The 22,912-nt window shown below is 47.9% G+C and overlaps 1 protein-coding gene across 2 annotated transcripts in view; it reads right to left on the reverse strand.

The window, feature by feature from the left end:
* Positions 1–4,603: 4,603 nt before the first annotated feature.
* ULK1 (unc-51 like autophagy activating kinase 1) overlaps positions 4,604–22,912 on the reverse strand; it is a 75,579-nt gene continuing 57,270 nt past the window's right edge. For both annotated transcript variants that reach the window (XM_030958744.1, XM_030958743.1), the window contains exons 18-29: positions 21,319–21,470; positions 20,412–20,495; positions 19,574–19,836; positions 18,833–19,017; positions 17,999–18,114; positions 17,332–17,475; positions 14,661–14,848; positions 11,894–12,072; positions 11,645–11,763; positions 9,923–10,080; positions 9,578–9,713; positions 4,604–7,724 (exon numbers count right to left, since the gene is read on the reverse strand). In XM_030958744.1, the coding sequence (XP_030814604.1) occupies positions 7,669–7,724; positions 9,578–9,713; positions 9,923–10,080; positions 11,645–11,763; positions 11,894–12,072; positions 14,661–14,848; positions 17,332–17,475; positions 17,999–18,114; positions 18,833–19,017; positions 19,574–19,836; positions 20,412–20,495; positions 21,319–21,470 (1,780 nt within the window). In that variant the 3' untranslated portion in view covers positions 4,604–7,668. The remainder of the gene's footprint in view (positions 7,725–9,577; positions 9,714–9,922; positions 10,081–11,644; positions 11,764–11,893; positions 12,073–14,660; positions 14,849–17,331; positions 17,476–17,998; positions 18,115–18,832; positions 19,018–19,573; positions 19,837–20,411; positions 20,496–21,318; positions 21,471–22,912) is intronic.

The raw sequence follows: 22,912 nt of genomic DNA on the forward strand, positions 1-22,912 counted from the left end.
TCCGGGATTCCCAGCCTGAGAGCCCGCCGCGCTCCAGTGCTGGCGGTGACCAGGGTCTGGGTATTGCCCTGCTCAGCCCCACCTCCTGCACACGGGTTCCAGCACAACCCAAAATTGTCATATTGGTAAATAAATAAAAAGCGGGGGGAAAGGCAAACTGATATTCCGGCAGTACGTGGTAGCTGTGTAAGCAAAGCAGCCCTTTTTTCCATATCCATGGGGAAACGGGCGCTGACAGCGCTGCAGTCCCAGTGAGGTGAGGACAAGGTGAGGGAATGGCTCTCAGGGCACACAGGTCTGTGCAGCAACAGCTCACGGTCCCCTTCCCAGAGCGATGTCACATTGGTGACATCCCCCTTTCCACACACCTTCTGTGTGTGTCGGTGTCAAGCATGGGCACCTCTGGCTCCACTTCCCCTCAGGTTTTCCTCCAGGCAGTTTGCTCAGGCAATCCTTGTGCTCATATTTCGTGCAGCAAGTTTTATCTGCAGTGATGCACTTCATGAGGGAGCTGAGCTCAACCGGAGCCCTTACCAGGCCACAGCATGTCCCTTCCAAAAAGCCAAATGCACCTGGAATAGTTTTTTGCTCCAGTGCTCTGTAGCATGGTGCTACCCATGTGTTCCCTGGCACGTTGTGAGATTATTGTATTTCCATTTTATCCATTCAGATGGAACATGGAAAAGTTGACACCTCCAAGCGGGCCAGATTATCACCGGCCCGTTATTTCAGCTAATAAGGGGAAGAAATGCAGCATATCCTTTTCCGAACTCACACATCTGAGTTATTTCAGGAGCAGGATGGAGCAAAGGGAATATTTATCACGGGGTCCCAACTGCACTTTGCTTAGAGAAGTGATAAAACATGGCCTGTCACAGTGCAGTGCTGCTGCCAAGGGAAACGGGAATACAAATTTCTCTATCACTGCAATCAGGGTGTCTGAATCTCTTTTTGCCTCATTTCCTTAGGAAGTGGATCTTATGCAATTGTCTGTCCACCACATCCCTTCCTCCTGCTTCCCTGCCCTGATTTCCGAGTTTGGCTCATTTCAGTAAATGTGAGAGAGGGAAGAAGGTGCCAGTCAATATGGAAAACAGTGATGGGATAGGAGAAAGACTTGGATGGATGTCCCATGATGGAAAAGCTTTGGTATCCCAGCCCCTTACCCCTTTAAGAGCAGCCAAGAAGCTTCAAAACAAGCTGTGCTCTTAACCTCCCACAGCACGCACTACCTCTTCCTTTTTTTAACTTACCTATTTTATCTTGAAACACCCATGTACCATTTATCTATTTTATTTTGCTATGGGGGAAATCGAGGTCACTCGCCAGAGTTGGGAGAGTCAGAGCCTCAAGAGGTCCCGAGTTCGCTCTGCACTGAAATCAGCATCGTCAGAGCTTTCCAGGCGCCAACCACCTGGGGCCTCGCAGACACCTGGCCTCTGTCGAGCGGGCAGCAGTATGGCTGCAGAAGGGGGTTTTGGCATGCTTTTTGGGGCACTTCATTCCATTCTCCCAGCGCCGCTCCTCGCCCCACATTGCGCGGGGAGCCGCCTGCAGATGGGGCTCTGGCAACGCGCACCGCCACCTCCCCGTGTCCTGGGGACAGCCACAGCCCTGGACACACAGAGTCCCCTGCCAGGCAGCCACCTCTGGCACTGCTCCCACTCCTGCCAGCCCGGGGACACTGCGGGCTGTCCCCTCCGGCTGGCAGAGCAGAGCCCATGGCCCCACTGCAGCTGGCTGTCCCCTCCCTGAGCAGCCTGTTCTGCTCTGCTGTGGAAATGCCACAAAAGCAACTTTCTCATCTTCCTCCCTAATACCTGCTTTGAAAAAGGAGGTGTTTATTTCAAGAGGATTTGCTTTCAATTCACAGAGAAAAAAAATTTCTTTTAAATCAATTAAAAAGGCTCCAAGGAAATCTTGTGTTATGAAAGATGCTTCCTTCCAATTCTTTTCTGTTAAAGGAAAGGAAAAACCTGCTAAACTGATGTTGAGTTTAAGGGCTTTGCTGCACAGCACTAGAAGTTTAGGAGATACCAAATGTTGTAGTTAAAAGCCATTTATGTCCATGCTGGGAACTGGTGATGAGCTGAACTCAAAAGAGCACGTTATTCTGTTCCTCCCCAGCAGTTTTATATTGGGCATTAGCTGGAAACATGAAGAAAAATTGTGCACATTTGGGAACTCAGTTACTGTCTGTTCATGATAAGAGGAAACCTGTGTTTGACATATGCTTCAGCCCCTTCTTAGAAATACACTATTTAACATGTTTTGTAAAAGCGTTCAAATCCCTTGCCAGGTTTCATCTCCCAGGAGAGGGGGTGGTTCTGACTCTATTGTCCCTAAAAAGCTGTTTTTAGAAAGAAATGTCCCAGGGAAGTTTGCATCTCTGCACTACGTGCCATTGCTCACCCAGGGAATGGCACCCATGCTTAGTGCTACATTTATGGAAATAAATCTAAATAAATCCAACTGCTAGCATTTCTCTGGAGAGCATGAGGTCCTGCCCTGCAGTGCTATGCCAGGGTATTGTCTCGCTGCACAGAACCCTTCCCCTCCTGGAGTGTGAGGTGACCAGGCACAGGGGGCCACTGCAGAGAAGCCAACATCAAGTTAAACACCAGAGAGTTCAAACTGGGCTGTGAAGGAGTTAACTCCTGGTGAAATAAAGCTTGAAAAGAGCTGGAAGCAGAATAATTGATCTTTGTATGGCCTTGGTTCAACACCCACCCACCCGTTTCTGCTTCCTTGATGTCACTGTCACCTCTGATCTTTCAGAATTGAATGAGTGTGTTTTTGCTGACGTACTTACCAACAACTAAATATAAAATACAGGAACAAAGCCAAATGCCCTGGAAGAATTGCTCGGGTTTGTTTTCTCCCAGAATCAACAGCAGCATGACGTCACAGTCAACATCCAGAAAGTTGTGCAATTTCCACTGGTGCTTTTGAACTGTCCAGGTCCCATGGCTCAGTGCTTTTAGAAGAGAGTGTGTATTTCTGTTGTTGAAGTTTTCCCAGCTAGCACTTTCCCCCCTCTGCTCTGCTGCCTGTGAAAGAGTCCAATGGATTCAGCAGAGAGTTCTCTATCTACACAGCCATGTGACACACAGTGGTCCATCTTTCATTTGGCTACAGTGTTTTCACCTTTGAAATTTTTAATGGGCAGCTTCAAAAGAAACTCCCTCCCTTACCCTCAGCATCAGAAAGTTTTACATGTATTATGTACTACTATCCCACGCTGCAGGGAACAAATGTACACAAGGGTTTTCTACAAAAGGGAAAAAAAGTTTAAAAAAAAACACAAAAAAACCCCTGCAAATCCTCAAAAACACAAAGACCCAAGTGTGCTGAGCAGAAAAAAGAAACAACAGCATTTGTAATTACTCAGCTCTGAGCAGCTTTCCAAGGGCTGCCCAGGTTGTGCCAGCACGTTTTCAGCACACAGAAGTGCAGTTTCTCAGAGTTGTCCCCAGACTGATGGTGCTGGAGCCCTGCAGGGAGAAAGGATTGACTGTCCCTGCGTGTGAACCAGCATCAACAAGAGCCCAGCGTTTCTAGGCAGGGCCGTTCTCACAGAGCAACTCCCTGGGGTGGGAACGGCAGGGGCCAGAAACAGAGGTTATAAACAGGACAGAGCAAGAAAAAAAACCCAATTCCAGCTCATGGTAAATGATGATTTTGAAATAAGATTTTTTTCTTACAAAACCATGACACTGTGCAATAACTGTGGGCTGATGCTGCATCACAGAGGGCCTGCTGGGCAGGACTTTCGCCAGTGATGCTCATGGGCAACAAAAACACATGGAGCTCAGCAAGTGGAGTTTTGGGAAATGTTTGGTGGAATTACAGTATTTGGCTTCTGAAAGTTTACAGCTGTGTGGCTGAAATTTCTGCAAGAATGGAAGGACTGGACTAATTAATTCAGCACCTCTCCCACATCCCAGATGCAGGGCTTAGCTTTTCCTCCCAGAGTATTCCAATCCAGACAGAACAGGGACCTGTCCTGCACTGAAGTCAGGATCAACACTCAGCATCCTCTGAGTCCCTTTTGCCATGTTCAGTGACTTTTGGCAAAGCTATAAGGGCAAGAGAATTCTAAGCCTTGTACCTGCTCTGTTCAAAAACCAGATTACAATGCATACAAACACAGCGGGAAAATATTTAATGTGAATTAAAAATACCCAAATGTTATCATGATATCACACTTCAAGTCCTTTTTTTGTTCAGCAACAAGCTTGCTGATTCTGACAGTATAATCCTACAAATACTGAAATATGGATGGAATTTAAACATCCAACTGGCTGCTATCAACTTGTGACAGTTCCTAACCACTGCAGGAGGAGAGGACAGGTAATATGGACAGAGAAACCAGGAACTGCAGCTCCCACCCAGCAACTGGCTTCAGCTTTCCCAAATTCACAGGCTTTATGTGAATTCAGGCAAGGTGGCTTTTCTGCCCCAAGCTTCACCTGTTGTGGTAAGGGGGCAGAAAACAGCCCTTTTTTACCCGAAATTGAACCAAAATAGAACCACACACATTAGAAAGGCCTCACCCAGATGCCACATGAACAGGGATCATAAAGGACTGAAAACAGGCCACTAACAATTTCAAATCAATTTTATTGTCTTAAATCGGTGTTGTACAATTTACAGCCAAAAAAAAGTCACACAAAACACAAATAAAAAATGTTGACAAAGTATCAAGCATTACCTTATAAAGAACATCATCATACGCTCTCACAAACCTGAAGGTACGTGTAATCAGACTGAGGTTTCTTGAAATCTATTAAAGACGCCTGACACAAACGCTGCAACAGCAACAAAGCCATGACAATAGCAGGTGGACTACACTAGCAACTTCAGCAATGGTTGGGGGTTGGTTTTTGGGGTGCTTTCTTTCTTTTTTTTTCTTCTTTTTTTGCATACCTTATTGTCTACAAAGCAATAAATATTTTTCACCAAAAAAGTTGGTTTCACGCTACATGCAGTTAGGTAAAAAAGAAAGTCACCAAAGTGATGGCAAAATAAATCACCTTTTTTTTTTTCTCCCCTACTTTTGGGGTTATTTTGTGTGGATTTTTTTGTTGGTTTTTTGTTGTTTTTTTTTTTTAAATTCAAGCACAGTGGCTAAGTTTCAAGTATTGAGAGAAAAAAACATATATATACACGTTTGTGTTTGTGTGTGTATCTCTACCCATGCACACACATACACATACACACACACAGCCTTGCATGTATATACACAAACACATACATATATATCAGTTGTAGGTCTGTAAACCACAATTTTTTTTTTTTTTTTTTTGGAGCAATATATACTTGCATACATTGAATGTGGACGATTTTGATACATTCAAGTAATGAAGTACAGCTGGAAGGTTAGTGCTGAGCTTGCCACACACACGGCTCACTGGGGCAGCAGATGTGGGTCCAGGCTGGGCCTCTCCTGGGGGCTGTGCCCGAGGTCTGGGGTGCAGGGCTTGGTATTGCAGAGTCAGTCCTGGCTTGGTGCTTCCGTGCTGCAGCATAGCCCTTTGCACAGCTGGCCAAAGCCTTTCAGCAGCAGTCTGGGTCTCCTCGGCATTGCTGTCCACAACAGGCTGGGGAGGTTGGTTGTTTTTATCTTCTTCTTCTTCTTTTTTTCTTCTTTTTTTCCCAGGCACAAGCACAAATGGCCACAGAAGCAGCAAACTGTGAGCCAAATACTGAAGCATTTGTGAAAGCTACACTTAAGCTTCCCTGGTGGGGGCAATTGGAAATATTTTTAAATTTCTTTATTGGCACTTCTGCTCTGTGAACAGAAACACCCATGTTGCCAAATGCAGTGCCAGCTCCAAAGCCCATGAAGTTGCTCCTGAAACTCTTGTAAAGTATCACACTGAACGTGCCAATCTTGAGAGGAAAATAAAGCAATGAGGACTTAACCAACATGTGCAAAATATTTTTAGATCCCCAAAAACTAAGCCTGAGGTTTCGAGTTGCTTTCAAAGATGCCTTTCTGCCCAGCTCTACCACAACACTGCCACGACTCTGGAACTCACACTCATCTCTCACAGACAGATGGAAGGCAGGCAGCTCCCCTCTCACACACATGCTCACAGCACCCCAAGCCTCACCCAGAACTCCAGCCACTCGCACCCGCAGTCACATTTGGCTACAGAGTCTCCTTGAAAGAAATGCTGAACATAAAACTGAACGGGGTTTCTTTATAAAAAAAAAAAAAAAAACAAAAACCCAACAAACAAAAACAAAGCAGCAAGTAACACTTCTTTAAAAATGCGTTTCCAAGTGTGTGGGATCCTAACGCCTGTTCTTCAGCTCTTAAAAAGCATGGAGCTTTGTAATGACTGTCCTTAAAAGAACATTTAAATAAAAAACAAATCTTGGTACTGCCAGACTGCAAGTCAGCTTTGCCTGGTGTGGAGGAGGAACAGCACAGACTCTGCAGTGCTCTTTGCCTCACACTCACGAGATACAGTACAGTTAAATACGTACAGTTACACACAAACCATATCAATATCAATATATATTCACTCTTAGGAATACATATTAATATACGCACACACGTAGTGCAATAAAACAACCAGGAAGCAAGGAAAGGAATAAAAAGAACAGCATTCCTAACAGTCGTGATGTTCCTGGGTTGTTGTGTGATGCAAAGTCAACTTCTCAAAGTTCCCATAGTGTGTAAAGTGCTCCTTTGATTCACAAAGCTAGTGTTTTTAGTTTGGGGGGCTCCAGGGAAGGGGTTATTGAGCCAACAGCTGAAAGAAGGACAGTGCTAGTGCTTCCTCAGGTAGGAACGTGCTGACAGGAGAGCTCAACAGCCACGAGTCTTTCACATTGATCCCACTGAGCCGGGGGACCAAGGGAGGAACGGATTCATTTTGGCTTCTTACGAACACAGGAGTGTGACCCTTTCTGTTGCCCTCCTGTTTCCTGCACAGCCCCTTTCCCTGTGTTGTTTGCCCATCCAGGCAGGCAGACAGGGAGCCCACACAGCAGCCATGAGATTTCCAAGCTTCCCAGCAGCCACACATCCTCTGCGTCACTCAGCGAGTCTGTTGAGGTGGGAGCTACTTCACAACACCAACTCCCTCCTGTCCAAGCACTCCAAGGCATAAACACAAGGAGAAAGGACAAAGGAGAGAGTGGAGGGGAGCCTCCAGTTGCCAGGGAGCTCGAAGATGCCTGGCTCTCAGCTGGGAAGGAGAAAGTACACAGACTGGCCTTTATGTCTGAATGACACACTCGGACATCAACTGAAGCCAGCAGTTTCAGCACATCCATTGCCTGCAATGGACACAGCACTGGAATACCCTGTTCTTAAGCAAGAGGGATAGGCAGCAGTCTTATCCTTCAAAGTGCTGGGAAGAAGCAGACTTCTATCCTTCACCCCCTCTGACAACGAGGGAGACCTTTCCACATCAGCTATGTCTTCACCCAGGCCTTTGGGCAGGGAAATATTTGTGCTTGCTGCAGTCACACGTCCCCACAAAGGAATCTGAGTCTGTGGAACAACTTCCCAAAACGTCCAAAAACAGAACAGTGAGCAGTCCATCCTCCAGGTGTCCTACTGCCAGAGTGGCTTCCCACCACAGCACAGGCTGTTGGGGACAAAGCAATCAGCTGGGGTGAGGTGTGTGAAGGACAACACCACTGGAATCAGGCACAGAACCCCGACAGCAGAGCTGACAGCCTGCGCTCGATGCACAGCTTACCTGGGGGAAAAAACAGCACAAGCAATCAGCCTCTCATTTTCCTGCCAATGTAAAGACCACCACTGGAGACTGAACAAAAAAGGGAAAACAGATAGCAGAATTTCAACAAATCTAAGCAGAATTTTGAGAATCATCACCAGGTACTGATGAGGCCAGTGAGGACCTGACCAGAAACACCCTGCTGGGAAGGGACAGGTCAGAGGGTTGAACAGTCAGAGATCTGACAGTGAAAGCTGGGAGGCAGCAGTGCTGACAGAGCTATCAAGATTTTACAAAGGATGACCATTCTCTAGGAAGAATTTATTCACTCCCAGTTATTGGAGCAGCTTTTTCCAGCAGGCAGAATGGCTCAAGGGTCTCCAGTGCCATTTGCCATGGCTTACACTGGGAAAGTCCATCCAGCATTGACAGCACCAGGTTCTAATCAGCTGAGCCAAGAATCTTTCAGAAGCTAAATGTTTGGTGGAACTCATGCCTCTCACAGGAATACTCGCTGTATTTCTAGGTTCATCATTTTACTTTTCAGAAATATGTAATCATAGACCTGAGATCTAAAATGAAACACACACCCACTACTGCCTATCAGAGAACAGCTCAATCAGGAAGCTGGAACTTGCAATACCAGGATAACAGCTGGGAAAAGAAATCTCTTACATGCATTAACTGTATCTCTGGATCAAAAGATGGGATCTAGGTTTGGTAAGAAACAGTACAACAGAAACTACTTAGTATTCCCTATTCACCTAGCCCTCCAGTACCACACACCACCTGCCCATTTCCCTTTGTTCTCCTTCAGTGAGCCTCCTGTCAGCTGTGAAAGTTGGTGATCATTAACTGACTGATTGCCTGGGAGCCAGAGATCTCTCATTACCTATCCAAGGGCTCTGCCTCCATGGACAACTAGAGCTGTCCAGTGCTCTGGATGCTGGCCTGAGGCAGGCAGTGGGTGACCAGCAGAGGGGACAGGCACATGGTCTGCCAGCTGTGGCCACAGGAACACTGCTGGGACTGCTGCAGATGGGCTGGGATGGTTGTGGTGGAGCAGAGCCCAGGCCAAGCCAAGCTCCTACAGATGATGGTTATTCCCCATCCCCTCTTCCCACCACCTGCAGTGAGAGGTGACAGAGGTGATTAAACCCCAGCCATAAGGGCAGGGAAAGTGTGCTCAGAGCAGTGAGTCAGTCCTTTCCCCTCCAGATGGAGTAACAGCCCTCAGGGGACAGGGAGAGCACTGGAGAGGGGACAGCTCAGAGCAGCAGACTGCCTGGGTGAGGAGGCCCAAGGACAGCAGGCAGGTCAGAGCTCAGCTTTCACTGCTACAGCAAGCACCTGCTGATGAGAAGAGTTTGTGTCTGCTGCCTTCCCAGCCAGGCTCAGGGCTGGGGAACCAGGCAGGTGAGCAGTCCTGGTTCAGAGATGTGCTGGAAGGAGCCCCTGCTGTGCTGAGCAACCATCTCTGCCCTGCAGCCACTGCAGGCTCACCTTCCCAAGTGCTCTGTGCAGAGGGATGGTTCTGGCTGGAAACCAACCCCAGGCCCCTGCTGCTGCCAAACCACTTCCTTCAGAGTTCTTTCAAACATACAAAGTTCCACCAAAGCGCTGGCTACTGCTCTGCATGGGAAGCTCTCAAAATGTGGCTCAGAACAGGGACCTGCATTTCTAACAGTTTTTCTGTTGGAAAAGCAGGAGGTCAGGCTGTGAGGAGATGTAACAAGCTAAGAGATCTCTGCTATGTCCACCAAGATGTAGCCAAAGGAAAAAAATATGGTGCTGGGAGCTGAAATGTCTGATCCATGCACCTAAAAAGCCCACGTTTTAGTTGGGGAAATAACAAAAAGTCACCTAATACTCACATTTACTGATGTTTTCTATGTCTCCCTGTTCAGTGATGATGTTCAGGAGCCCCTCCATCAGCAGCAGAGCCTTGTGGTACCTCTGTGCACAGTCCTCTCTGTGGTGGAACATCTCATCCAGGGCTGCAGACTGCACCTGAGGGCAACAACTCAGTGCCAAGAGCTCATTCCCAGAGCAGACCCAGCTTTCCCAGCACAGTCCCTCAGCTGCATGGACACCCCCCTTGCCCAGCCTCCAGAGGGGAGCATCATGAGGGGAACCAGCTGCTAAGGCTACCAGCAGGAACCACAAATGCCCAACACTGCTCTGTGCTCACCCAGTCCCAGGCACTGTGATGTTTTTACCATTTGCACAGCATAGCTGAAGATGAGCTTCTCTGCAGTGATGCTGTTGATCCGATCCATGAGCTTCTGTTTGTCCAAGAAGAACCTCTGCAGTCTCAGGTTGAGGCAGTGGCAGGAGGATACACTGGATTTGTAAAGCTCATTTAGCTTCTTCACAACTACAGTAAAAGAAAGAAATACTTTAGAAAGAAATGGTTTTTACTCACAATTCTCCCCGTGCCTCCCAATTCCCATGTGCAGGACCCCAAAGGATTAACCTGGAGACAACAGGGTTCTGTTAAAGCCAAGAGACTGGCAGGAAATCCCTGCACCAAAAGGGCTTTTTCCCTTTCCTCTGTCACCTTCACCAGTTATAAGCCTGCACATGGCAACTCCTACACAAGTGTGGTTCACCTGAGGCTGGGTGTATTTTTGTTTCCCCCAGCAGTCACAAGGCAGGAGCAGTTTGCTCTGCACAGGATGTGTCACACACCAGCAGCAGATACAGAGCCTCTGCTGCTCGAGGGGTGCTGTGAAGGGCTGCAAGGCTCACAGTGGGAGCTCCTGGAGTGTGGATCAGCAGCACTGACTAAGCAAGGGAATCTCTCCTGTCCCACTGAGGAAGGACACAGGTGGCTGTGAAGGGCCACCTGCTCTCCTGAAGCACAGCAGCTCGTGCAGGAAGGTTACAGAACAGGGAATCAGGAATCAGATATGACTCTGAGTGATTAAATAACAATCCACCACTGCAAGGGATGCCACAGGCTGAGTCTCCCTAGCTACATGGCATGATCTACACAGAACACTGAACACAAACTCCCACCAACATCTGATGAGTACTAACTCCTACACACACATTTGAAAATCCCCATGCTGCATGAAACAAAGACAAGCCAGCCTTGCCCAATTCCCACACACTGAAAGAGAAACAACACTACAGATCTAGAAGCTCCAATCTCGTCTGAAAAGAAGTGATTTATTTGGGTTATGACAACTTTCCTGTTAGCCTGAACTTGTGGAAGATGTGTAGCTAAATCTGGTGTATTTTGCTCCACACTGCCTGCTACAACATATGTGTGCAATTCATATTTAACTTCCATTTTTTTACAGCCCATCCCAAGGCAGCACTTTGCAAAGACAAAGCTCTCGGGGTAGGTGGCTGGTGGGTCAAGTATTTCAAGTACTTCCAAAAGCTCCCTCAGTAATATTACAATGGGAGATTAAAAATTATTTTTTCTAATCACTGACTCACAGCCAGCTCTCACCACAGCCAGTCAGATGCAAATGTAAAGCTGTAACACCAGCAAAGAAGTGACTCTGGCATTACCAGTACTCCACTTCCTGTGTTTTTGTTTCACTTGAAAAATCATCACTGCCAGGACAAGTTCCTATTTGCTGAGTAAGCACTTCCTAGGACATGCACTGTGTAATTAAGCTGGGCTTGGACATCAAGTACACATTAACACCTAAGACAGATATACAAGGAATCAGATAAGATACATCCCCCCTTTACAATTAGTGCTGAAGAGTCTCACAGAAGCATGACAATAGCTCTGAGCCATAAGGTCAGTGTGAAGAGAGGAATGTACTCATGTGAATAAAGATCCAGCTGCACAAGGGGACAATCACAAATGAGCCCCCACCACCCTGGTGGGGTTCACACTCACTCCACCCCCTCCATGACACTTTTAATAGCTCCATTCCAGGTGAGCCCTTTGCCCCATGAGTGCAGCAGCCCCTTACCTTGCTTGACAGTGGAGGAGAGGCACAGCTTGCCAGCTTTGATCTGCTCTATGGCCATCTGCAGCCCCGAGGACAGAAGTTCTGCCACTTTCAGGTACAGCACGAGCTGCTCTGCATAGCTGCAAAGAAAGCAAACAGAGCAGTGTGACAGCAGCTCCGTGTCCCCAAGGACTGTGGGTACATGAGGATGTGTGGGGTGGGAGGCAGTGCCAGAAGCCTTGGGAGAGGAGCAGCTCTGCCAGTCCTTACCTCCACTCCCGGCTCAGGAGGCTGATCTGGTCGGCCACCACGCTCTCCTGGAGCTGGTACTCGGATGTCACCGAGCTGCCCATGTCACTGGAGCTGCCCTTGAGAGCAGCGATCTCCATCACGTAGTGCACGAAGGCCAGCGTGAAGCGCAGGCTGCGCAGGATGTCCGTGTGCTCCTGCTGTTGGAGGGATGCCAGGGGGGGTTAAAGGGGAAGGTGCTCACCTGAGCTGTGCCAGCAACTCACCCCAGCTGCAGAAACAACACCTCACCCCCAGGCCCCCTTGCACCTCTGCTTTGGGCCAAGCTCAGCCTGGAGCCTGCACCGGTTCCTCTTGCACAGTAACAGCAGCAAACAACAGTCCCAGGCTAGAAATTTCTAGACAGCTCCCTGGAGAAGCTGGTGGGGCTTACTCTAAAATTACAAGCTCCCTTCCCAAGGAGCATCCCAGCTCTGTGGGATTCTTTCAGAAGTCAGCCAGGAAGGGGGAGAGACCATCTGCACCATAAGCCCAGCTCTTGTTCCCACTACAGCAATGCCAATGTGGATTTCATGAGAGTGAAAACCTCCTACACCATAAAAAACTGCCAATGAAGTGTCTCCCACCCTACATCCCAGCCTTCATCCCCTCCTAGCTCACTGCAGTGAGCCTTGGGTTCTTTGAGGACACAGCAAGGACAACCTTCTATCTGCAACTCCTGCCCAGCTGGTAAGGGAAGTGCTCACACCAAGTGCTGTGGTCATTTCAGAGCAGTTTTTCCTCTACTGTTACAGATCAAAGGGGATTATCCCATTTCTGGGAAGCTGCGTTGCTTAAGTCACTGCAACCATTTCTGGGAAGTTAGTATTTGTGGAAAAACCGAATGCCTGTGGGTCTGCAAAGTGAATTGCTGCCTGGGTCAGATGCCAACTTCATTGTTTACTCTCTGTTGAGAAGTGGGTAACCTAGTCTTCAAAGAGCCACTGGCTCAGTTCTCTTAAAGGGGGTAAGGATGTTTCCTACATGAATTTACCAGGAAACCCCCATGTTCAAGATCTGAGAGCTGCTTTCTTTCCTTCACTGGCTCAGGCACTTGGCTGCTCCGGCAGCTTTGACTATCTGGAGCATGAATCTCTCCCTCCCACCACCTTGCTACCTGGACAGTCCAGTATGGTGAGGAAGTGTTATCTCCCTCTTCCTCAATTTTCTTTAAAAGCAGAGGAGGAACTTGGAGATTAAGTAATTACCAAGTCATACAAGAAGTTTGTGGCAGAGCAGGAAACTGCTGAGATCTTGCAGTTCTCAGCCTCTTATCTCTAAACCACAGGCAGTCCTCCCTCTGCCTACAGTCAGCTTCTGTTAACTGTGCTGGCATTTATGGCCTCATTTGCCATCACAAGTCTTCTGTAGACATCTCTGTATTGTGTTTTTAGAGCACTGTAGAAGAAACTGAACTCCAGCCTCCAGTATGCCTTGTCTGCACCTAAAGAAACATCCACACAAGACAGAAGAACCACCCATCTGAATGCCACAGTACTGCTCAAGATAAACAAGGGCACCTAAACAGTGAGACTTCAGTGCCCTGAAAGATGAGAAGAAACCAGAAAACCTGCCAGGTTTGCATTCTGGCCAACTCCACAGAGAACAAAAGGGTCTTGAAATCTGCTATAAAGGTTTTGTGACATGCAAACAGATTACTGTGCTCAGCAGAAACAACAACTGAAGCCAAATGAGTCATTGCAGCCAGAGAAGATGAGTGCTATTCCAAGATCAACTGATACTTCCTTAGGACACTTCTCTTCAGACCAGCATCTGAAGTGGTGGCAGCTGGCAGGGCCCCAAACTTCTGTCACCTTACCCAGGTAGGATGCTCAGTTAAACTGACTGCTATTGTGATCACATCATTGCTGGAAGCCTTTGCCCTGGTGGCTTCACAGGTAATGAAGCCAACAAATGCAATCCAATGCAGAACTGACAGAAAAAATGAGCTCAACAAAATCTGAAGCAGAAGAGCAAACCCACATCCTTAAAACAATGTGTGCATATCTCTCTTGGTATCTTGGGGTTTTCAGCAACACCAGCAAGTGTCAGACACAAAGAGCCTTCTCCAGTCCCAGACAACCCAAGGAGGTATCACAAGCAGAGCCAAAAGCGTGACTGAATCTGCCTCCCACCTCCACTGCAAATGGGCAGCCTGACCTACATTTCAAATATATCTCAGCTATAACAGCATTTGCTCTGCTTCAGCCTGCAGAGAAGGGGAGCCTGGCAGCCTTTCAGCTCCACAATCTGGTTCAGCTCTTCTGGTGCAGAACATGGTGTCCCCACCTCCCCCAGCAGGAACAGAAGTGTCAGGTTTACTTTGTTTGCAGATCCTTTCAGCAGAGACCATATCACTGCTGACTCCCCAGGTGCAGTAGGCAGGCACCTGACACACTGAGCCACTCCTGTTCTCAGTCAGCCAGTACTAATGCTGAGCCTTTGAAAAAAGGAGAGCCCCAGAGCAGGCAGGTTGGCTTCAGAGGCCCTTAATACAAAACTGGATAACTGATCTTCCAAGCTGCAATTTCAACTTGGGGAATGGGGAATTTTAACCCCAGTCATGGGCTGTTACATGGAATAAAGAGCTTGGTGCTAAATATACCCTGGGCTTTCTGAACACTTCACTGGCCTTGCTCACATGGAACTTGCTGTATTGTTTGCTCCACCTTTGGAAGCAAAGCATGGATTTAATAAAAGCTTTACTTTTATTCCCCTGTCTTTTGCCCCTGGGATATACCATACCCACCTCCATGAGGGTCTCTTCAGGCAGCTCTGGTGCCTCAAATGTCACAGCACCTTCCAGGTTGGCAGTGATGGGATCAGCAAAAGTGTACCGGAGACTCGAGGGGCCCTCCAGGGCCTCCCCAGCAGCTCCCACTGCCAAGTGCCTCCCACTGAAGGAGCCTCCAGAACTGAGAGAGCTGGAAGACCCCACTGTGAAGAAAAACAGACAAAGGAATTAACTGGGGGTATTAACAGCAGGTGAGGTAGACATTCCTCATGCAGAAGAGAGAATTCTGTAGGATTCAGGATCCTGGATCTGACAGGAGCCAGCAAGAGGTACTTGGGATGAAGATGCAAGGACTCTGGATGCAGAACAACCACTCCCCACTCAGTGACTCAGACCAGCTGACAAGCTCAGGCAGATTTAAGAACGATGATCATTTACAGAGACAATTCAGAAGAAGTTCTTTACCCTTTTTTTGGCTAAACCCTTTTTGAATCCTGCCACAATATCTTGGGCTGATCTTTATCATACACTGTCAAAGCCAACTTCCCCACCATGGAGCAGCACAGTTGGAACCCTGGCTCCCTGCCTTTTTGCTATTACTGTCACTGAATGAGCACTTTGATAAGTGATGGCTCTAGAACATCCTGTATGCAAGCCAGGAGAGTTTTCCATTAAATGCCCCGCACTTTTGCTTTCCCCTCTTTATAAATAAGAGGCTGGGCAGAAAATGAGTGACCAGCTGAGTCAAGACCCTAACCCCAGGGTTCTGGAGACCCTGTAGGTGTGGTGTCCATCAGACAATTCCCTCACCATCAGCTTTTCCCCTTCTTGACCACTGAATCCACCCTAGGAGCACAAAGGAGTTTTTGTCTCACAATACATTCACCACTTTCAGAGGCTTTCCCACCCCTGGCACACTGCCACAGAGGGAAACATTCTGTCTGATGGGGGATGCCAATACCAGCTCCAAGAATCTGCTAATTCTACCCAGGTGGTATTCTCCACTCTCACTGGTCCTTTGGAGGAAGATGTTTCTCTTCTAACCACAGGTTTAATTTACTGCCCTACCCTGCCTTCTAAGGGTTCAGCAATATAATAATGCACAACTGATCTGCAGAGAGGCACAGCCTCTTTTCCTCCCAAAAGCTCTTTCCATGTTGGCAGCAATGCTTCAAAGCCAAAAGGATCATCAAAGACAGGCAGAGTATTTCCAGTTCTCTCAGAGACAGGAGAGGACCTATAACATCACATTCTGGGTGCCCTGTAATTCCAAGAGGCTGTTTGCAGAAATTGTTAGGATGATTCACAGAAAGGCTCTGCCTTTAGTACTGTCCTTACTCATGGCTTGTGCAAGCACTTGGGGTGAAAAGTTTCAGCTTTCAAGTCTCCCCCTTCCACCATTAACTGTGTGCATTAACTATAACATGAGGAGTTCCTGCACAGGCGTAATAAACAAAACCTGTCCTGTAGCATTGCTTTGGTCACCCTGACCTAACACTGTGTGTGCTGCAGGTTCACTTTCAACAGCCCCCTATTCCAGGCCTCCCATCTGACATCCTGACTGTTGGGCAGACCCTTGAGCACCTGAGGATCAACCTGCTAAAATGTGGTGCTTGGATCTGCTTCCAGATTGCTATTAGCCCTGAAAAGCAACACAGGAAGTCTGAGTCCTCTATCCAACACACTGCAACAGCAGCTGGAGGCTGTAGCCAGGACAGTAACCCCACTGTGCTACAGGCCCCTCATTTAAGAGACTTAAAGCTCACTATCCAAATAAATGAGACAAAGAAAGAATTGTGGTTCCAATCTGCCAGGCAATCAAAGACATGAGTGGTTTTAGTTAGGATGGAAATGCAAGCTATACACAGGAACCAGGCCCACATGTACCCCGTCCCAGTCAAGCAGCTTATTCATGGTCACATCCAAACTTTCCCTGCTGTAATTGAGGACAACAGAGTCAAGTACATTCAGATGAGGAACAGCCAAGACAAAAAAACCAAACAAGCCAAATATGCAAATCAAAACGTGCCCAAACATTTTCTTAAACCGAACAGAGACTCCAGCTCCCAGACACTCTATCCCAAAAGGGCCAATCCCCACAGCCTCAGCTGATGGCTGATAAGGCCAGAGCACTGGTGTCCTCCAAGGAGGATCTGCCAAGTAGGAGTGCATCTCCCCATCTCCTACCTAAGCAGCTCAGAGCATAAGTAACACCTCAAATAGTTTTGCACACAGAGCCCTCCTGGCTCTTTCCCAACAGTCCTTGTGCACTGAAATTGTTGGGCACAGATAGTCACACTCATCTTTTATAGCTCATCCAAAACCCACAGGGAGAGCAATCAGAACACAACGCCATCTTTACATTTGCTGACCTCTCAGCAACAGTGGTTCTGTGAACAGCTGCAGCACTATTCCTGAAGCAGAGAGCAATAAAGCAGAAGTTTGCCTGTCTCTTACAGTACTGGAAAACCACTCTCTGGCACTAATGCCAGTGCAAACAGCAGCAACAACTGGGGTTGGCAGGAGCCAGCACTAGAATCTCAAAGGTGCTGGGACCAGCTGAGCTCTTACAGATTGCTCTGAGCAGCCTTCTGCCATCACCAGTGCCCTGCAGCAAGGAGCACAGCACATCTCTCTGCCCCCAGGCATTCCCACTGGAACAGGCAGGTAGGTATCGGCCCTTTACCTGAAAACATCCTGGTCCTCGTGGTCTGTGGGGGGGTTGTTCCACTGGGAGGGGATCCGACAGTAAAAACCACTGGGGATGGGCTGGCAGAGCCCCCAGCCCGGGCACCAGAGTGCAGGGTCCCTCCGTAAGCACCTGAGGGAGCTGGGGAGACAGTTGAAAGGTGCAGACCGGCATTACAGGAAGGTTACTCAGAGCACGGTGCCCCGCCCAGCGGGTGTGTTCCTGCGGACTCTCCTGGCACACAGCGGGTACCAGCACGGGCCGCTGAGGCACCCCCAGCACCTCGGGCCCCGGGACAGAGCCTGGGCAGTGCCAGCCACTGCTGCAGCTGCTCTCCCTCCTCGCTGCCTGCACGCCCAGAACACCCACCCCTGCAGAGCCATTCACACCCGAGCCGCCTGGCTCCCAGCCACCACTGCCACGGGTTATCACACTCACAAGGGGCCAGAAGAGGAAGCCCTGCCTACAAAAATCACACCACTAGCCAGCAGTTACACAGCACACACAGCCCACAGAGCAGGGGAAAGCAAACACCACGGCACTCCTCACACACGGCGCTTCCTGTGCCAAGAGCCACTGGCAGAGCAGCCTCCCAAAGCAGGAGGGGTGCAGGCAAACCCCAGCCCAGGACATCCTGCCCGACCTGCCTGGCCTCCCCACCTACCTGCAATTTCCATTGGCTTCTCATTGTTCAGGCTGTCGCTGCTGCCAGCTTCTGAGATCTGTGCCCCAAAGGCTGCCTTGAGGAGCAGGTCAGTGAGCCTGCCTGTGCTCAGAGACCTAAAAAGAGTACAGACAACATGATGCTGGAAGTCAACAGGTGCAAGGTGTCAGCTAACTTCACTTCTTTGTGCTATTCCTGGTCCACAGCCACTTAACACTAGACAGTAAACAGTCTGGAGCTGAAAAAACACTCTTTCAACAGAGCCTCTGAAGCACCTCCTGCTACTTGTAGAAAGCACAAAACTATCATGACTAAGTGCAGCAATACAAGTCCTTACTATGTTAATAGAGCACAATTTGTTTTTGTTGAAAAGAACGAAAATCAGTATTAGAGGACTCCTCCAGAACACTGGGGAAAGCTGCAGTGTGCAGAGAGGGATGTAACAAAAACTTCACAGCAGCACCTGAGTGACTTTCTATCCTGCAGTGCTCATGACAGCCAGCACGTGGCTTTCCAACAGATCTCTCTTCTGAAGATCTGTGCCACTGTTTGATGGAGAAGGAACACCCAGAACAGCTTCTCCTCCATGACAGGCCCCACAGAGAGCAATTGCCTGTCTGGTAACAAAGTCCTGCATCCCCACTTGATGAAACTCTGCACACTAAACATGGTGTGAAGCTGCAGACAATTTTTAATTTTAAAAAATTAAAGATAACTACACAATGTTTACAGATGCCTCACTACAACTTTAGCATCAGCTGGGGTTTGAAATTTGCCCCATCTGTCCTGTATTGAGGAATGAAGCACTACTGTATGAAGCAGAGTGCAGCTCACCTGCCCTTGATCTCTTCCACAGGCCTCAACCCCAGCCCAGTTTGCTGGCAGTGGAAATGACCCATCTCCTTCAGATCTGGCAAGGTCTTGTTCCGTGTTGGAGTCATCATGACCCCCTGATGGGCCAGCAGGGTGAGGAGATTCTGGGAACTTGGGGTTTTGGGAAACTCAAATGGGGACACAGCCTAAGAAGAATAAAAAGAACAGACATCTGTACTTAAAATTAAGGAGGAAGGTTCCTCTTGGTCCCCATTTGTTTATCAAAATGAAACTGTTTAACAACCTGCCTGAAATAAGGATAGAAATCCCACCCTGAACAATTACCTGTCTCTAATCCCAGAAAGGCTAAAATAAAAGGACAACAAACTGCTGAGAATTTTGTAAGCAGAGGAAATGCTGTCACAGTGCCTGCTCCCCATGAGGCACAGGGCTGTCACTGCTGGGGATTCCTGCTGGACACACACTTGTGTCACAGCTGGGTCACTGTGTCCCCACCAGTCAGTCACTCTGGCCATTGGGGCAGCTCCTTCCCCTGCCTGCTCCAAGCCCAGGCTCTGCTGAGCTGCTGAGTGCTGCTGGCCAAGGGAAGAAGGACACCACCCCATTTCACACAGATCACTGCACAGCCCTCTCAAGTGCTGATAAATCCAGGTCAGAGTTATCTGCTCCTGCAGCAGCTCATCCCCAGATCACCCAGAAGATCAAGCTGTGAGAGGCTCAGAAGCAGACTCCTGGGCACACCTTTGTAGGGGAGCCCATGATTGTTGGCAAAGGGCTTCTCTGCATGAACTCGGAGAGCTTGGGCGAGGATCGGAGCTGCCGGCAGTGCTGCAAGCCATGGATCTGCAGAGGCTGGCTGACTGGGGTGTGACCAAAGTGAGCAACAAGAGGGTCAGAGTGCTGCTTGGTTATCTTCTGCCTGCAGGAATGCAAATCCGACAGGTTGGGAGCACTGTGGAGCCGGGAGCCCATCCCTCGAGGAGACTGTTCGGGTGCCAAGGAACCTGGAGGGCACAGAGTGACAAACCACATCACTACCTGGTCCTAACACAGACACAGCCTGGTCCCAGGATCTACAGCTCAAACAGCTGCAGATCAAAACCTTCTAGAGCTAAGCATGGTACTTAGCAGAGCCACAGCACTGCCAGGCCTGGTCATTTTTGAATCTGTGAGAGGATGAGGTATGAACAACAGGGAAATACAAGTGCAGCTTCTTTCTTTCATTGCTGCCCATTCAGAGACACAAACTCTGACTGTCAGAGCAGCAAGGAAACTACACAACAAGCAGGCCTCTTGGCAGAGGAGGTGTCAGAGGTTTTGAGATGCTTTTCCTTCACTCAATCCATTGGCTTCCAAGTCCCAAATTTGAGTTTTTGCAACACTGGGTCTGTCAGCACTGGAAGATGCTGGCTGACAGGATGTGAATAGAACAATCCCAACTCCCACCAGCACACAGAGATCCTGGCTGCCCAAACATCCAGAGAAGCTGCTGAAGCAACCAACCCAACCTAGAATACCCTGAGACTACAGTTCTGGCTTTATCCATGGGAATAAGGAAGGAAGGCAAGGACCGACGCACCGGCAGCAGGAACTCGGCTTCTCACTTCTGCTCCAAGAGAAGATGGGATAACAGTCTGGCTGGGCTGCTCTGGGATTGTTCCAACTGTGAGGGAATAAAATAAAAAAGAAGTTAATTCAGTATTAAGTTTTTATAGGCAAAAACAGCTCTATGCACCACCTGTTTATAGAAAGACGCCAGTTATCTCTTCCATCTTCTCAGCCCTAGCTGTGTGGTGAAAAGATCATCAACTCCTGTAAAAGGAGGTAAAAAAACTCTGCCTGGTATTAGTTTAGTACGTTTTAGTCTGACTTTGCAGTGATATTAGTTCAGAGGAATAGAATATGAATATTCTGTATTTCTCCATAAGTAGAGACTAATAAATAGAGCATCAGACACCAGGGATATAGAACAGCTCATTATATCATCCTGTTCTTTTACAGAAAACAGAAAATTGCAGCCATTGCACATGGGGGTTTCTCTTGTCCCTTTCCACTCGAATTGCTTATTAGCATCTAGACCAGGCTAACAGATATTCAGCCAAAACTTTTCAGTCTGGAAGTTCAAGCCCTTTCAAAGCTGGTCAGAAGTTTGCTTTGACAGTAATTGGCTGACATTTGTTCTCACCCCAACCCGAGCCAGTAAAAAGATACTTTGCACTTACAGATGCCCTCTTCTGAGGGCAGCAAAATGTTTGATGCAGGCACCAAAGCAAAGCTTGCCTCTCCTGGGGCTAACAGGTATTTTTCTCTCCATTTTACTGAGGTCAAAACACTTGTCAAATCATCTGTGGAGAAGAACCACAGGGGAACACAACAATCTGAACTCTCCACTACCTGGCAGCTACAGGTGGTTAAAACCTCCCTCTTTACAGGAAAGAGGCAAAAACGATTTTATTAGGACAGCAACATGCCAGCTGCCATCTTACCTTGTGGTGATGGCATAAACGGCTTGGCACCACCAAAGGAGAGCTTTTTAGTGCTGGGCATGGATCCATGCTCTCCAGGATAAGGAGGGGAAGCACCAGTTTTGGGAAAACCAAGAGGACTTGTACTGCTGGACCTCCGGACCGTACCAGACCTTAGAGGAAACAAGAGCAGCACATGGGTCACTCCAGAGGCCAGGCAGAAGAGGAAGGAGAACAGCATCACACAACACACACAGTTACCCCTACAAAAGCAGAGCTTCATGACTGTTTATCCTGGATCAAAATCCCACTGTTCTAGGACTACACCAAAACAGATTAAGATGATAATCCTTGTTCAAAAGAGTTTCAATTCAAATAAATTAAAAGAACAATTGAGGTTAGCTTAGCTGTAAACAGGACAGACATTTTTCAGAGACATTTCAGATGCTTGCAGTATCTACATCAATCTTGTACAAGACAGTTTCCTATCTTGCCATGTCCAAGATGTTTATTATAGATGTTTATTAACATGTTTATTATGTCTCCAGAATGTCCTGAGAGGGCTTTATTCAAGTGCCTCCTGTGCTGAGCCACTTGCCCTTCAGCCAGAGCAGCCTTTAGGCAGAAAGCTCTGTGCTCAATGCTGAGGTGAAGTGTGCCAAGGCACTGCTCTGCAGCAGAGCTTGGACTCAAATCAGGAGCTACAGAGCAAAACACAACAGTGTGTGGCTGTCAGATCTGAAACACTTCACAGCTACCCAGAGGAATTTGGGGTTTTGGGCTGGACAGTCAGAACTGCCTGTCTAAACACCTTCAACTCCTTGTAAAGGCCCAACTTAGGGAGTTAAAATTAATTTGTAAAGCCCACACATGCAGGAACCTTGAGTATTAGCCAGTGCTAAAATGAAACAGAAGAGGAAACTAGTGGGAAAGTGAGTACATCCACACCATCAGTCTGGAGAGAGACAGGATTACTGCATATCAATTATTTCTCAATATGTTAATCTTTTCACCATCATTAAGAACACACAACCTAAACTGCAATGACATTCTGGCTCTGCAGGCTCCTTCACCAAGATTCCCATTACACTCCTCTATATGAGAACAGTCTTTTCACCAAGTCCTTCATTCTATTCTCAATTTTAAAACACTTCTTCTCTTGTTACAAGAACATTAGTCTCAACCAGTAGGTGGTTTTCTGGACAGGAATCAACGACTGCTGAAAAAAAAAAAACCTCCTTGCTTGAGCCACTGAAAGATGCTGTCACTAAGGTATCCTTCCTCCTCTGCCAGGGATGCTGCATTTAACTGCCCTCATGTATCTGAACAGAAGGAACAAAAGATGTGGGTTTCAGCAGTGCCAGGACTGGCAGAATCATCCTGATGAACTGTCAGTAAATCTACTCAACAACACTTCTAGGTGTATATTTCACTTTATGCCACATTTCAGAAAATAAATACATTTTAAAAAATAAATCTATTTCAGTAGTTGAGTAGTTGATCTGCCAATCCCCCTGTCCCTATTCAATGTGTTACCACATTCTGCACCCAAGTAAATCCATGCTATAATCACATGCTCGGAAAAAAGGAAATACTTGTAAATTTTAACCTAAAA

Source organism: Camarhynchus parvulus, chromosome 15 (assembly GCF_901933205.1).
Source record: "Camarhynchus parvulus chromosome 15, STF_HiC, whole genome shotgun sequence".
NCBI lineage: Eukaryota > Metazoa > Chordata > Aves > Passeriformes > Thraupidae > Camarhynchus > Camarhynchus parvulus.